The sequence below is a fragment of the Euprymna scolopes genome, chromosome 33 (genome assembly GCF_053919585.1).
Source record: "Euprymna scolopes isolate OS-2025 chromosome 33, ASM5391958v1, whole genome shotgun sequence".
In the NCBI taxonomy this organism is placed as follows: Eukaryota; Metazoa; Mollusca; class Cephalopoda; order Sepiida; family Sepiolidae; genus Euprymna; species Euprymna scolopes.
The window spans coordinates 43,725,747-43,742,827 of NC_136514.1; the positions used below are offsets into that span (position 1 = coordinate 43,725,747).

The 17,081-nt window shown below is 29.5% G+C and overlaps 1 protein-coding gene across 36 annotated transcripts in view; it reads left to right on the forward strand.

Moving 5' to 3' along the window:
• The window catches only part of LOC145258201 (uncharacterized), a 418,516-nt gene that overhangs the window by 251,028 nt on the left and 150,407 nt on the right, over positions 1-17,081 (forward strand). For all 36 annotated transcript variants that reach the window (XM_080116132.1, XM_080116128.1, XM_080116134.1 and 33 more), the window contains 2 exons: positions 8,324-8,461; positions 15,331-15,563. In XM_080116132.1, the coding sequence (XP_079972258.1) occupies positions 8,324-8,461; positions 15,331-15,563 (371 nt within the window). The remainder of the gene's footprint in view (positions 1-8,323; positions 8,462-15,330; positions 15,564-17,081) is intronic.

The window sequence follows — 17,081 nt, forward strand, 5'->3', positions numbered from 1 at the left end:
GAAGATGAACTTCTTCCTTTCACTACCCTCCATTACAATAAAGTGAATTTCATTTCATTGTTTCATAGAAACACCTCCATATATATATATATATATATATATATATATATATATATATATACACATCTAGAGAGAGAGAGCTACTTACATTTATTCTTCATCTCTCAAGCATGTGACTAGGTCTGTGAGAGCAGCATTGAAAAGATATCTTCACTTATTAGCAGAACTAGTTTCAAATTTTTAATCTTTAAATATCTACAAATATCTTATCGTCCTTTTTCTTAGCAGGGGAGGTATACAGTTTTTTCAGATTAGATGAGAAATGGTTGCCTGAATCTACCACCTTTTGATCAAAGTTATGGATGTGGTTTGCTTCTCAGGGCCACTTGATGAAAGATGCAAAAAAAAAAAAAAAAATGCTACTTCAAGATCCAAAATTAGCCAACTGTGAATGTTTTATTGAAAAACAGCAGAAAGCAGAAATTCTTCCCCTTTTGTCAGAAAAATCGCCTGTGGAATATGAGAACTAAAGGACAAAATAAGGAAAGTGAGAGTTACGAGGCTGCCAAAAGTAAATCCAAAGTTCACTTTCTACTTTACACTTGTAATTATTCAATTCTCACTTAGATTTTTTTTTTTTTTTTACAGTGATCACCACTTAGATTCATCCTTATTTTGAGTTTGATGATTTTCATAGGTGACTTGTGTAGTCTAAGGATCCAATCTAGCTGCACCATATGTTTTTTAAACAATATTCAAACTACAATCTCACTTAAAATCTTTTCAAGGACTATTCAATATCTCACCTTGTAGCAATTCACAGGGAACCTCAAATCAAACCCTTTCCATAATATTGATTTATCTTCGACATTAAGCAAACATCTACACCTAACTTTAAAAAAATGTCACATTGTTGTTAAATAATAGGTAACTTTCTCACAAACGTTCATCAAATTGTTGTACTACAATTATAAATTTATTCCGACTTCTTTTATAAATGGCAGTTGTCTATGTGTCTGTATGTCCAACTAAAAGTAAAAAAAATTAAGTGTATTTTATGACTGGGCAACGCCAAGGGCTCCTGCTAGTATATATATATATGTATATGTATTAGTGGCCTGGCAAGGCCACAGGGAAGAAAACCAAACAAGAAAGTCTAAGCAAAATTCATCCCAAAACAGCAAAACTGAAGCTGGCCTGCCAGGGCACTATATATACAAATGTAAGCAAATTTTATTGGTTTGAAAATATAGGTTCTTTAACAATTCTCATAAAATTTTAACCATCAAAAAGCCTGCAAATGTTCATGTAGTTTCGTCCCATAGAACCAAAGATATGAGCATTTCAATTGATAATTATTAAATACCTACAGACACTAGTGCTTCATCTTTTCGGGGTGCAGGGTGTCACGATTAACACTGATCGATAGATTTGAAGCCGGCAACAGAAGCCATTTCTGGTTTCATTAGCAAGAACCTAATCCATTTGGCCACCGTTGACAGTGAGAAATACTGTTGACATTTAAACATTTATTTTTATAAATATTTTTCATATCTGTCAGATATCATGAGAGCTAAATTGACCAACTTTTTATTTACACTGAAAGTGCTCAATAATAAAAAACAAGTTTCTTAAAGGGGCTGACATAATTATTTACTATAATAATTGTTGAATACCTACAGACACTAGTGTTTAATCCTATATATATATAAAATTGCCAAAAAAGGTGGTATAAGATTGAAATCTTGGCAACTATGATCATAATTTAACAAATGAGGGTTCGTTGGAAAGGTAATGACCTGAATTGTGTAGTGGGCTATGTGATATTTGCCCTTTAGGTCACACATTATTGTTTCAAGAATTACGGGATCACTTTTCTATATTAACTTAGCATAAAATGAGCACCCATTTTATGGCCACCTTTTTATGTCTGATTTTTTTTTTTTTTTTTTTTTTTTTTTCTAGGGTTGATGTTTGTTGTGGCCTGATAAACCAACACAAAACCTGCCTTAAAAAACTTGTTTTCTATTGGGTTTTGGGTGTGCTGAAAACGAATATCGCATTTAAATTTTCCGTAAATAAGTATTTTTCCATGTATTAAACAAAAAATATGCATGCGCTTGCACATACAACAATGGCCACCATTTATAACATAAAGAATTACATGGTACCTGGAAAACCTATAAAAAAACAAGTTTTTTAAGGTGTGTTTTATGTTGGTCTACCAGGCCACAATTACCAAATAAACACCATCCCTAAAATACAAAAAGGTAGCTATAAAGTGGATATTCATTTTACGTTAAATATGTATAGAAAAGTGATCTCCTTCTTTTTACAACTATAATTTTTTCATGTCTTGGAAATTACTTATTTCCTAGGATTTTAAACGTTATTTTCATTTTCAGCATCCTCAAAAACTTTAATAGTGGTAATTTTAAAGGATTTCTTTTTGGGTGAAAAGATACTGCACCTTTACCAATATTTCAATCATAGTCATTTGTTTTCCTAGTTTTGCATATGAATTAATACTTGGTCTTTTGGTCAAGATCAAAGTGTAGCATCTGTTCTTCAGATGCTGCACTTCATTTTCTTGTTCTCTTTCGGTGGAGGAGAAATTCTTCACGACTGAGACAATTTTTATTTTTGTACCTTTTCTCCACGTTAAAAAACGACCCTGGTGTCTAACTCTGTCCCGTGGGGAGGCATAGTAAATAGGTACAAAATATCTAATATTTCCCCCAAACCTCTGGCCTTGATGGAGAGGAGACTAAAACTTGCTGCTATGGTTTCAAATGATCTGAAATAACAGCAAGGTGACACTTGATTCCAAATATTTCTCACATGTTATATCTCTCCTCTTTGGTTTTCATACATAAAGTAAATTTCACAGTGTATAAGGCTTATTTGACACTGAAGATATTCATAATCGTACCCTATTTCCAAAAGAGGGGAGATGTAAGATATGAGAAATATTTGCAAAGTTTTTCTATGCTGTTATTTCAGCTCATTTGAAATCATAGCACAAAGTTTTAGTCTCCCCTCCATCAATGCTAGAGGTTTTAGGGAAATATTTATTTATTATTAGTAAACAGTAATATATATATCCACTCACACACACACCTAAATAATTATCCACAAATTTACGGAACAAGTCAAATTCTCTTATAGATCTCAGAAATGTTCCTGCAAATTCATACGTTTACCATTATTTATGAATTTATCCAATTTATTGTTAAAATTGTCTCAAATAATGTTTATTTTTTAACCAGATTAGAAAATTATTTACAAAAATATATTAAACTATTAGAAAAACAACCGAATTGTGTTGTAGATTAAAAAAACAAAACAAAACAAACAATTTCGTTGTCAATAAATTTTCATTGAAGAGAAATATTAAATGTGTGGTTTATATTTAAAAATCTTATTGAATTAGTTTTTTTTATTACTTGTGTCTATCATAGAATCTTTCTATTTAAAGTTAATTTGTTCTATGAAATTGTTTGAATATGGATCTGTACAACGATTAGGTCAACATTTTTCACAAGAATGCATAAATTGTATTTATCCATCATGAAACGAAAAGGAAAACCATTTAGCATTTTAAATGAATATTTTTTTTTTCACGGTTCAACTGTTTTCACTTTGTTTCTCTTACTGTCTTCATTGGGCTAGAAAACATTTTTTGCAAAAGCAACACAAAAAGGAATTACAAAATGTGTCAGAGCTTCATCACAGCTGGAAACAAACGGATTGCTTCTTTGTTGTCCTTATGGCATCCATCTTTGTTTTGGTCTGTTTGAATATAGGAGTTGAATCCATAGATTCTACTGTCATTCAGACTTTCCTTTCTTATTCTCTAACCTGCTCTCCCTCACTCTTTCTTCTGATCTCTCTCCATAAGTCAAGTTTTGTTTTTTTAATGCCTGTTTATTTTCTTACCAGTTTTGTCTTCATGTATACATCCCACATTCTTAAGTACTGATTTATGCTTTTTTCTTCAATTTATACATACAAAACCAGCTGCCTTGTACAAACATTTATCTGACACTTTCAAAATCCTTTTGCTTATGTGGATTCTTTCAGTTAAATGAAAGAAACACTTCCTGGATTCTGAATAGCAACAGACTATATCTAGATTTCTCTTTCTGTCTGTCTGTTTCAGTTTTTTTTTTTTTTTCTGAAAAACTACTTGGCCTATCTGGCTGAAATTTTGTATGGATCTTTATAAGGTGCAGTGCTCTAAGTATTAGGGTATCCATTTGATGCACAGTAAGGGATTAACAAGGACTAGTCACCATAATAGCACATTTACTCTCCAAGGTTTCTTGAAAACTGCTGGGCGAATCTGGCTGAAATTGTGGAAGGATCTTTGCTATGATAAGATGTAGTGAATTAAGTATTATGGTATCCATTTGATGCACAGTTAGGGATTGATATGGATCAGTATTTAATGAAAAAAATGAGCACAAATTTAACCATATTCAGTCATCAATTTGGCATAACGCATTCATTCTAAGTCAATAGAATATAACTTTTGCACATTTTTAACAGACTAAAAACTCTAGTATATGTATATCTATCTTATATATACTAGCAGGCCCCGTCTTGGCATTGTTTGATCATAAAATATGCTTAAATATGATATTTTAACTTATGCAGATTTCGTAGTTATTATAACCATTTCCATATTGATTATTATATTGTACCCAATCCACAGTAGTGATTTCAAAAGTTAAAAAGATTTCATTTTTATAATCGCCATATTGTACCTTGCATGTTTTTCGAAAAACTGCTGCTTGAGGTTTCAAGTCTGATTTGAAATATTTTAAGTACTCAATATTTCTATGTTTGGTGGTACTTCGACTTACAATGTTTCCACCCTAAAGGCAAATATTTTGAATTAAAATTTATAACATTTTTTTTTTTTTGCTTTAATCAGGACGGGGTTTGCATGTGTGCATGTGTAGATCTCGGTTGTATCGAATCTTCATTGATGAGAGAGAGGGAGAGAGAGAGGCATTAAGAAAAAAATATTTCTGTTTCTATCCTTGGCATCTTTTATGTTCCTTTTGAAATAGAATGAAAGAAAATACACACTTACAAAGATGAAGGTGCCATATGGATGGGTGATGGATGGGTTTGTTATAAAAAGAAAAAGAGAAAATCAGATCTTTCAAAATAAAAAAAAATAAATAAAAAAATGAATTTAAGGGCTGGAGCAGAGTGTCTCGGAATTTGTTGAAAGAAAAATAAAAACTACTTAAGAAACTAAAAAATTAAAAAAAAATTCTACCTACTTATTACGATCAAGTCATTTTCTACATTAATAAATAAAATAAAGAAAAATTTTACAATTTTTTTTTATTTTCATGAATGATTCATTAAATATTAGTCTGAAAAACTAGAGCACAAGTTACCTTTTAATGTTCATGTTTTTTATATATATATTATTTGCAATATTATTTGCAATATTCTTTGCTAATTTTTCCTTTGTATTTATTTCCTACCAGTTAAAAGTTTTGTTTGCTGTAACTGTTTTTTTTTTGCCTGTTTATCAATGCGTCATGTCTTCCAAATACTTTGTGATCTGTATATTTATGTATGCATTATCTAATTTTCTAGTTTTTTCTCCCCGTTTTCAAAGCAAACTTTTCAGTTAACTATCAATTACTCACAGTCAAACATATTCTAATCAAATGTACAAAATATAGAAATACCTGCAGTAAACACTATCCCACACCAAACTTCATTATGGAGTTCAAAAAATATGCCTATCTCTCAAATAATGACTACCTGAAAAAAATAAATCACTTTCAGCTCCTATAGGAGAAACTGAAGATAAAATTGATTAAGTTTTCAGAAATGACTGTTAATAAATGTATTGTGGGGTACAAAATGATTTCTAGGGTTGATGTGCCATGAAACACAATCACAATTATTCTGCCTTCCAACTGCGGATGAAAAGGATAGGCAGGCAGAATTAGAAATGATATACAGTCAAATGTAGAATACACTAGATCACCCATGAGCCGTTATTAAATATTTATGAAAACCTTTGAGAATTTCCAAATATTTATAAAAAAAAAAACTTGTGTGTGATCTCTCATTCTGATTTTCTTTCTTTATTAATTATTTACATCTTTCTATTCCTCTTACCACTTTTTCTTTAATCAGTTTTTCCTTTAAAATTTACTTTATTCATCTTTCCTCTCATTAGTGAAAATATTCATGAACAGATGAAAATTGTACACGATGACAAGCAAGATATCGGCATCATCAATTTTATTAATATATATATATTTATATGGAAAGATAGAAATATAGATAGATAAATTGATAGTACAATCTTCACAGAACCCTCCAAACCATCTTTATACCGTAAACATTTTTTCTTTCATTTTATTTTGTTAATTTTTCCTTTTTTAAAAGATTGTTTATCTTTTTATTTATTTTTTTTTTTGCAAGTTTTGCTTTGTTCGTTTCATTTGGTATATTTTTATTTTGTACAGAAAAAGCTTTTCTGAATGAGAGAGAAGTCGACATTTTCCCATTAAAAACAACTTTGAACCTATGTTCCAAAATAAATTCGATTTGTGGCTAATATAGATCTTTTCCCTCTTTTTATTTTTTTAATGTGATTCTACATTTTAACTGATTTACTCACTTTTTTATGTCAACTTATCTGATGCTTTCTCAAAATAAAAAATATAATTTTATTTATGGTCTTTTTCTATTTTTTTTTTCTTGGATTTTAAATAACTATTCTTTTTATTCAAATATTTTTGATCTGATTTTTTTATTATTTTGATAAGAAATTTTATTTCAAGGGAAGAAAAATGTTATTTTGAGAAGAGTGAAGTTTCATAAGAATTCACATTGAATGTTATCTTCAATCTTGGTTTGCAGGCACTAGACATAGAAAGTAAACGTGGGAGATGTAGAAAGAAAAATAACTAAACTTATAAATGTATCAAAGAATCGCAAGTATAAGGATAGGTTGAAACCTTTATGTTTAATGACTTTATGAAAGATACAAATAACAGGTAAAATAATTATTGAGGCCTCTAAATATGAGCCACACTTTTTAAATCTTTCGTAACATTTAATTTATTGGCAAGAAAATTTTCAGAAATGAAATCTAACACAATTGGAATGCAAAATTTAATGGTTTAAAAACCAAATAAGTATAGAAATAGAATTTCTTTTAATAAAAAAAAATTGTATTCCAATATCAATAGTGCTTACTATAAACAGTGGATTTTCTATTATTCAACACAATTGAATGTTTTTTTTGAAATAGAATAATATACCTTTTGAACAAATTTCTCAAGAAAGTTAAAAATAGTTCTAATATTTGTTTAAGAATAAACTAAATGAATTGAAAAATAATGTTAAAAAATGAATTTATAGGGACATTTCTCAAATTTACCTGATCAGGTATTTAGAAGAATTTAATTTGTGTATTTATATTATTATATGAATATATTCTTTAATTTCTGTTTTAAGCTGGGGGTGAGGTTTTTAATTAAAACAAGAAATTCACAAAAAACATAGTAAATAAGTATATATTACCTTTACCCATGTCGACATTTTTACATTTAAAGGAAACAAATGTAAGATGACTGATTTTAATGAAATGATATAACGTACCTTATACAACAGCATTGTTATAGATTTGAAACCTGGGACTGATAAGATGCATTTTGTGTTTTCTACTTATGAAATATAGGTTACCTTTTCTGGTGCAATTACAAATAAAAATCAGAACTAAATCAAATAGTGATTTAGATCTACCAAATGAGTAATATGTTCTCCCTGCCTGCTGTAGTCACTTGGAAGGGAGGAGTGTTTTTTGATTGTTTCACTGTTCATAATTTTCCTGTCATTCCAAGATGTCAATCCACCTTTCTAGAGTGCCACTTCAGTTTTCAAAAGAGTCATCTTACTTTCTAGAAAGTTTTAATATTTAATTTGTAACAATGTGAGAGCACATGCGATATTCAGACGTCATCAAACGCCAACCAGTAAATATTTTAAATTAAGAATTTAAACCATTTGAGATTATTTTTTGCATGATAGGTTGGTATGAATTTTCTCAGCTAAGCCGTGCCTATTTTTATTTTTCAATAAAACTTATTGATTTTTAGGTAAGCTCAATTGAACTCGTGTAGATTGACTGTTGGAGTTGCAACTGATGCTAACTTGTTTTGTTTAATATTTTCATATTTATCTTTGTTAATATCTATTTTTGATGTTGTTTTTAATTAGAAAGATATTGTTTATTTAATTTCTTCTAAATATTGTTGTTTTCTGTCTTCCTCAGGTGGAGATGATGTTCAGCAACTCTGTGAGGCTGGAGAAGAAGAGTTCTTAGAAATTATGGCATTAGTCGGCATGGCCAGCAAACCTCTTCATGTTAGGCGACTACAAAAAGCACTCCAAGAGTGGGTAGCTAACCCAGGTATGTTATCCATGCTTTGTTCATTTGCACCATTCATACCTTCTTCAAACTTTACAATATTTTAGTGTTTTAAGATTACTTAGCACATAATCTAAATTTCGGGAGGGAGATAGCAACATGAAGATTGTGAAATTTAAATGATATTAGATTTAGATTGTGTGCACTTTAATACTGTTCACTCATTTGTTCTATTTGTGCTGGCATTTACCTCAGCATGTCTTGAACCACTGAAAAAAATTCTTTGTTTAAAGAAAGGGACTCAAATCCTATCCTGAATTTCTATTTGATCCATAGGTAGGGGCCTAACAATTAGTATCATTCTGGGTCAGAGTTAACTAAAAGGTGACTCCACACTTCTCCAAAACTCCCAAACAATTAAGTTATAATTAGATGCCTTCAAAAATTGCTACAAACCTGTTTTTATGGCGTGTGTAGTGTCTCTTGGCAGAAGAAAATAAAAGAAAAGTAATGGCTGCTGCTATTTATATGCTTTTGATCTTGTCACCGCATATGCAAATGAAATGCTTCTGGTTTTAAATAAAAAGCCTGAATTTTGAGGGACGGGTTGTTTGGATTTGGATATTGGAATAGCAAGTTTTGATAGGAGTGTGTAAAGTTTTGGAGTTAAAATTTTTGACTGCAGAGTAGAGTTTTGGAGTCGTGAGTTTTGACAGCAGTGTGTCGATATTAACTCCAAAAATTGTTACTTGGAAAGTGTAGAATAGTTTTGACTATTTAGCCACGGTCTCCCTGCTGCATGCAGTTTTGTGTCATATCCTAGATGATTTGGAGAGATGTTGAGTTGTTGGGTTAGGGTTGTATAATAATAGAGTAGGCAGCAGGAGAGAAAAAAATTTTTTAGAAAAAATGAATTTCAAGGTTAGGATTAGGCTTCAGTAAAATCAAACATTTCGCCCAACAGTGTTTAAGGCAGTTAAGTTTTGTACTCAGGACTAACTCACACATTCAACCAGCTGTAGGTAAAACTGGAACTTATGTTTAATGTATCGTTTATAATATGTTTTAGTATTAATCTAAAAATAAGTTGATATTAAAAGCGGATAAACGAAGTCTAATTACAATATAACTATATGACCTCATTATAACATGTATATTAACCATTATGCTTTTTGTATGCAAAAAGTTTTAAAATTATATGCTCTTTTTAAAAAAATATTTTAAGTATGGACAATTCTAGTACAAATTTTAGGAGCCTTTATTTTTAGATGTATAATCTAACTAATCATTATATATTACTATTTATTACCAAATATTATTATATATGTTAGTGTTGGAATGATTAATCGGAAAAATCGTAACTTTTGGGGTATCAGAAAAATTTGTGTCTATTTTCCAATGACAAAAACAATTCCTTTATCTTTTTTTATTTGGTTTTGTTTTAAACAAAATAAAATAAAAATAAAAAAAAAAGATAAAGGAATTGTTTTTCCACTATCAGTATTTACTGATTTTAAACTACTAGTTAAACTAAAATCTATAGATTACCCCCCCCCCCCTACACACACACACACACAAGTTTGTTTTTTACATTTGAATAAATATATGCACATTTTATGTGTTTTTACGATATTTGAGAAAAAAATAACTTCATAGTTAAATATTTAGAGATGGATAAAGAATCAGAATTGGGAATTTAGTACGGAATTAATTGTATTGGAATCTGAGAAAAATACTGGAATCGTCCCATCACTTATATATATATATATATATATATATATATATATATATATATATAATACGAATATAATCAATCCTCATCTCAAAAATTTGGAAATGTAATTTGATTTTAGTAATGACCACACAACACTAAGAATTAAAATTAATTTTCAAAATTCTATTTAAATAAAAAGTAATAATTTGATTAAAAAAGAAAAATATAGCAGGGTTTGAAAGATAAACAAACAAGAAATAACTAAAATAAGACTCCTGGGTAACACCCAAGTAAATGCAGAACTTCTTTCTGTTGTTGAAGGAATCCCTTCCTAGTTGATCTACCTTATTTCATAGGGTTCAAAAAAGTCTCAAATCTAATAGGTCCCATACTGTCTGCCAAGCTCCAACCTCTGTTCCATCACCACAACATCGCATCCTTGTGCCTGTTTTACAAGGATTTTAATGGAATGTACTATGATGAACTCATAGCATGTGTGTTCCCTTGAGCCATACCCATAACTAACCTGACAAGCAGCAAAATCTCACCCCTTCACTGTTGAAGTCCTTAGATGACGGAAAATCGTCTACTTTAGTAGTTTCTTCCCTCAGACCATTAGCCTTTGAAATTCTCTCCTTGTTTCCTGCTTCCCTGACTATACTAACCTGCAAAAGTTTAAATGTAATGTGAACAGACATACTGTTGTTCAACTCTCCGCAATCTCTTGTTAGACACACTCACAAATAGTAATCCCTTATATTCCAAGTGGCAATATGCCTTGTTTGGAGTAAAAATAAATCAATATCATCTTCTTTATGGTATTTTAAGTACAGCCTCATCAATTGTTGACACATTTTTCCACTCTACGATGACTTTCCCCTTACTTGTTTTGTCTTCAGTACTGATTTCCTTACTTCCATAAGCATCTATGAGTTAGTTTTCTGTGAATATCAAACACACTGTCCATCCATCCCTCATAGAAGTCAATAGTGGTACCGTATTTAGATTTTTTTTTTTATACGGCATAATCACGTTGACACACCGGTTCCCGCTGGATCACCGAAGTTAAGTAACGTTTTTCTTAGTGTTGTGTGGTCATTACTAAAAGCAACGTTGAACCTGGTCAATACTAAGTAGGTGACCATTTGGGACTTCCAGGTGCAGTATGTGCTCTCCGCTTATCTCGGCATTGTTTCCAGTCGTCCTGGACTTGTCCTTGCCACTGGATCCAAACAGTGCCGATTCAGGAGAGGTGTGGTTAGGAATTGTGCAACCCTAGCGTCACAATTATATGCACAGCTGCCCCTACAAGGGGTATCCTTTGTCTTTTGAGACTGAACAGGGGTGTCATTTAGATTTTTTATTGGATCTGAATGAGGAAAAGTTAGTCTACAAATGAACCTGATTCAAATGACCTTTATCAATTTATAAAAACATATCCATTTTTTGTCTTACTTTTAGTACAGCCTGCATAATATAATGCTTGTATAAAGTATATGTATGATTCACAGCTATTTAAATATATCATATATTATTTGATATCTTACGTATTTATGTTCAAATATGTATGTGCTCATATAGCCGCCAGAAAACATCATGAATATTGGAGATATTTACTGCAAAGAAATTGGATGAAATTGTTTCAATTACCTACAATTCACCTTGTCAGCATTAATAGCAATTTTTTTTTGTTTTGTCTTTTTTGGTTTCCGTCAGTTCTGCTGAAATGAAGAAAATCACAAGTTTTAAAAAAAATTTTCTGGCAATCATTATCATTGCTGCTACAAATGCATATTATCTTCTTTTCAACTACTACAGTTCACCTCTAAAATGGGTGTGAGGACTTACTTTGATACATAATTAAAGTAGACATTTATTTCAGTTTGATGAAGAGACATTCAAACTGATCCATTATGATTTGCATCTGGCCTCCATTTTTTCATTTCTTGCCAACAACAATAGCATATCCCTTAGTCTTTTTTTTTAAGCTGAAATTGCTTTGAGTTTCAACATTTTCTTATCTAACCACATTTTAAGAAAAGGTCATTAAAATTTGCTGATAAAGATGGCGTTCAAATAACAGTTGAACTTTTCCTTCTATTCAGTCACTCTTCTTAATCTGATACCTAATAGTTTTATTCAAAGTTAAATTTAGTTTAGCCAGAAACAAAGATATTTTATACATTTAAAAAAAATCTTTTTGTCATTTTCTGTTTTTTTTTCTATTTTGTTCCCCACACCACCACTATTAAAATGGGAACTTTGCCAGTTTCTTACTGTTATTAAGACTCCAAAGAACTTTAATGATTATTTTCGTTACACATCTTTGGTTTTCTTGTGTATTACTACGTTATATATTTATTTACTTCCAATAAGCAAAGTCGCTTTCCTGTTTAGTTATATTGAACTATTGGTCCCCCGACAAGGGAGGTATTAGACCTAGTAATTCACTCTCATTTGTCTGTTCGTTTGTTTACACTTTTCTCAATAACCACGCCTTGGATTTTTTTTTTAATTGTGCACAAACATTAGTCATGGTGAAAGTTAATTTTTGCCAGAACAGATTTTCCAGGATAACTCTGGTTATCCCCCCCCCCTGTTGGGGATTATAGGGGTAAAATTGCCTCCAAGTCGCTCATCATTTCATTTTCTCAATAACCATGCCTTGGAATTTTTTAAAAATTTTGCACAAACATTAGTTGTGGTAAATTTTTTACTCATTGAGGAGGACTCCACATGCTCAGCTTGTTATGAATTAAATGCAAAGCAACAAAACATTGAATAATTGGGAATTAATTTAATTATATCTGTTTTTGTGTGCATGTGCGTGGTATTAAACTTTTACTCCAAGAGAAGCAAAAAAAAAACAAAAAAACAAAAGAACATATCATTGGTACCTATCCTCTTTAAACCACCTGAAGACAAGACATTATTAAGCAAAGTCTGAATTGAACATACATATCTAACACACATATACCTATTCACAATCATATTCTAATTGATTACAAAACACATGGCATACTCACAAGAAATGCTGTTTCGCACTAGACCTCATCATGCCTGTCTAAAAAGGTGTCTATCTCTCAATTTGATAGACTATATGGAAATAATAAATCACTTCCAGCTTTTATAGAACAAAGCTACAGTTAAATAACTTTAAAGAACTGTTCAAATGATCTTTTATAAATACTTTGTATGACACAAAATGACCCACATGGTTGATGTGCCATAAATTGATTCCTAACCCTTATTAATTCTGATGTATTCTTGTCAATTCACATTAAAATGAAGTTTCAGCAACATTTCCATGTACATTGTTGCATTGCAATCACTTTTGCTAATTACATTTTTTTTTTTTTTTGGCAATTTATGTTTCATCTGCTTTGTGTCACTTTATATGAAATAAAATCAAGTACATTTGAAAAGGTCTATGCAGTGATACATATTTTAAACAAAATAAAAGCAATCATTAAAACTAATCTTAAATTTTGATGAGTGTTATGTGTGTTTACATACATTTGCAATAATATGAAAAGCTTTCTTACTTTGGTGAAGCTAAAATCAAATAATTTTTTTTGTGTGTCATTATTTTTTCCACATGTGCAATTTTTAGTATCAACTATATCATATGTCAGCTTATTTAAAGATATCCTCATTTTATCTACAATAAAAAAAATGAAATAAAAACTTTATATATCTGCAATAAAAAAAAATGAAATAAAAAATTATATATATATCTGCAATAAAACATTTAAATCAAAATTATTTATCTACAATAAAAACAAATGAAATAAAAAATTATATATCTACAATAAAACAATGAATTAAAATTTATATATCTACAATGAAATAAAATTTATATATCTACAATGAAATAAAATTTATATATCTACAATGAAATAAAAGTTTTGATAGGAGTGTGTAAAGTTTTTGGAGTTACAATTTTTGACAGCAGAGTATAGAGTTTTGGAGTAGTGAGTATATATCTACAATGAAATAAAATTTATATATCTACAATGAATTAAAATCTATATATCTACAATGAATTAAAATCTATATATCTACAATGAATTAAAATTTATATATCTACAATGAATTAAAATCTATATATCTACAATGAATTAAAATTTATATATCTACAATGAATTAAAATTTATATATCTACAATGAAATAAAATTTATATATCTACAATGAAATAAAATTTATATATCTACAATGAATTAAAATTTATATATCTACAATGAATTAAAATTTATATATCTACAATGAATTAAAATTTATATATCTACAATGAATTAAAATTTATATATCTACAATGAATTAAAATTTATATATCTACAATGAATTAAAATTTATATCTCTACAATGAAATAAAATTTATATCTCTACAATGAAATAAAATTTATATATCTACAATGAATTAAAATTTATATATCTACAATGAATTAAAATGTATATATCTACAATGAAATAAAATGTATATCTCTACAATGAAATAAAATGTATATCTCTACAACCAAATAAAATTTATATCTCTACAATGAAATAAAATTTATATCTCTACAATGAAATAAAATTTATATCTCTACAATGAAATAAAATGTATATATCTACAATGAAATAAAATGTATATATCTACAATGAAATAAAATGTATATCTCTACAATGAAATAAAATTTATATCTCTACAATGAAATAACATTTATATCTCTACAATGAAATAAAATTTATATCTCTACAATGAAATAAAATTTATATCTCTACAATGAAATAAAATTTATATCTCTACAATGAAATAAAATTTATATCTCTACAATGAAATAAAATTTATATCTCTACAATGAAATAAAATTTATATCTCTACAATGAAATAAAATTTATATCTCTACAACCAAATAAAATTTATATCTCTACAATCAAATGCAGTGAAATAAAATTTATATATCTACAATAAAACCATGAAATAAAAATTTATATATCTGCAATGAAAAATGAAATAAAAACTCCTGTATCTACAATGAAAAAAAAAATTAAATAAAAAGTTTATTCCAACTTTTCAATGTAACAAATTTTAAAGCAACTTAAATATTTATAAGTTGTTCAACAACTTCTAAGTGATTTTTGCTTTTCTTTTTTTTTCCTGAAAGTATTTCTGCCTAACTTTTTCTCTTTTTGTTTCTTTCTTATTGTGGTCAGCTGCATTCCAAGGTCCAGTTGTGGGCTCGTCCAGTCCAGCTCCCGGCAGTATAAGTGCATCCGTACGCGCTGACCAAAGTGCTGTCAACGCATACCCCAACCTGCATTCTACCCCTCCCATAGTGAACGCTCCCACATGGAACCCGGCCACACATCCACCCCCACGAAATATCAGTCCCGCAAATACAGGCAGTTCATCCGGGGCGTCACCCCAGGCTGACATCAAAGTTGAGGTAGGATTAAATTTTAAGAATAAAATTTTTGTTATTTTGTAAAAAAGGAAAGAGGGAAAGAAAAAAAGAGAAAAAAAAAATGTGTGAAAATATATTAATTCATTAAAAAATAAAAATGGTATTTGTTTACATTGATCTTTTAAACCAATGATTTTCCGATGAAAGCATTATTACATACGTGCCATTACAAAATCAATACAAATTCCAAAAATTATGAAAAATAATCTAATATGTGCTAGACATAATTTGGTATTCATACACTTATTGATCCTTGCTGAAATAATGTTATTATTTAAAAAGCCATTCTTAACATGGGGATGGGAGAGTGTTGTGTACCTATTCTGTACTTTCACCTCACAATTTAATAAAAACAGATCTTATAAAACTTTAAACTTGAAAATACTATTTTAAAAAAATAGCACGGATCAATAAGTGCACTAGCACCCATAATTTTAACAAAAAATTATTCACAATCAAATTCTGAAATGTGTTGGTTTAAAATGTGCAAACCTTTAGTTTAAGTTAAGGTTATCTCCCTTGTTTGTCATACTGAGTTGGTTACATAACTTCCTGCATTAAACATACGGAAAAACTCAATAATTCAATAAATTCTATTTTTACTTGCAATGATTTTTCTACTGGATCATTTCCTAACTTTTGAAAGTTATACTAATTTTGACATGACACATAAGTATGTAATGTTTCCACATGAAATGTGTTTATTTAAAAGATCACTGATGTAAACTAGACCCCCCCCCCCAATTTTTTTTTTTTTCTATCTAAACACCCTTATGCATGCATTTATGAACCAAACTACTTTTGTTAGTTTTTGTTTTTATGAATGTATGTAGTTATAGTGAATCTGGATTCAGCATTCTTCTGCCTTCAGCACAAAACATTTTACTTGATTTATTGGAAGTGAGGTCCAAAGATACACTCAACATATCGCTTGAGCGAGAGGAAGTGTAAATACAGTGACAATTATTAGAATAAATTTCTTTATTGTTTTCCTTGAAATAAATGAAAGCTTCTGCACTCATACTCCAAGCCCTGAGCCTCATATTACCATTTCTATTTTTATTTATTAATTTCTGTAATTTATAAGTTACTAGCAGGGTTACCTGGCATTGCCCGGTTTATATATATATATAAAAAAAAAAAAAAAACAGAATAAAATGAAATTACATTTGAACACACCTGCTATTCTTAAGATAATGAGCACATTTTGGTGACTATATGCCACTTTCTATCTTAAGCAAACCAAAATTTTTTTTTTTTTGGATAAAATAGTAAAGACAAAACGTTGATGTTGGTTTTCCCAGGTAATGTGGCCTTTAAATCTACTTGCTCTATCTAGGATCTTGAGCACTCTTTTTATACTATATATGACTTACCAGATATGATGTTGTATTTTCTTGTATGAAATAGTATAACAAAACTCAGTGACACATTTTTTTTCCGGGCGATGCAGCTCTTAAACATATCAGCTCTGTTCAACATTTATATATATCAGTTGAG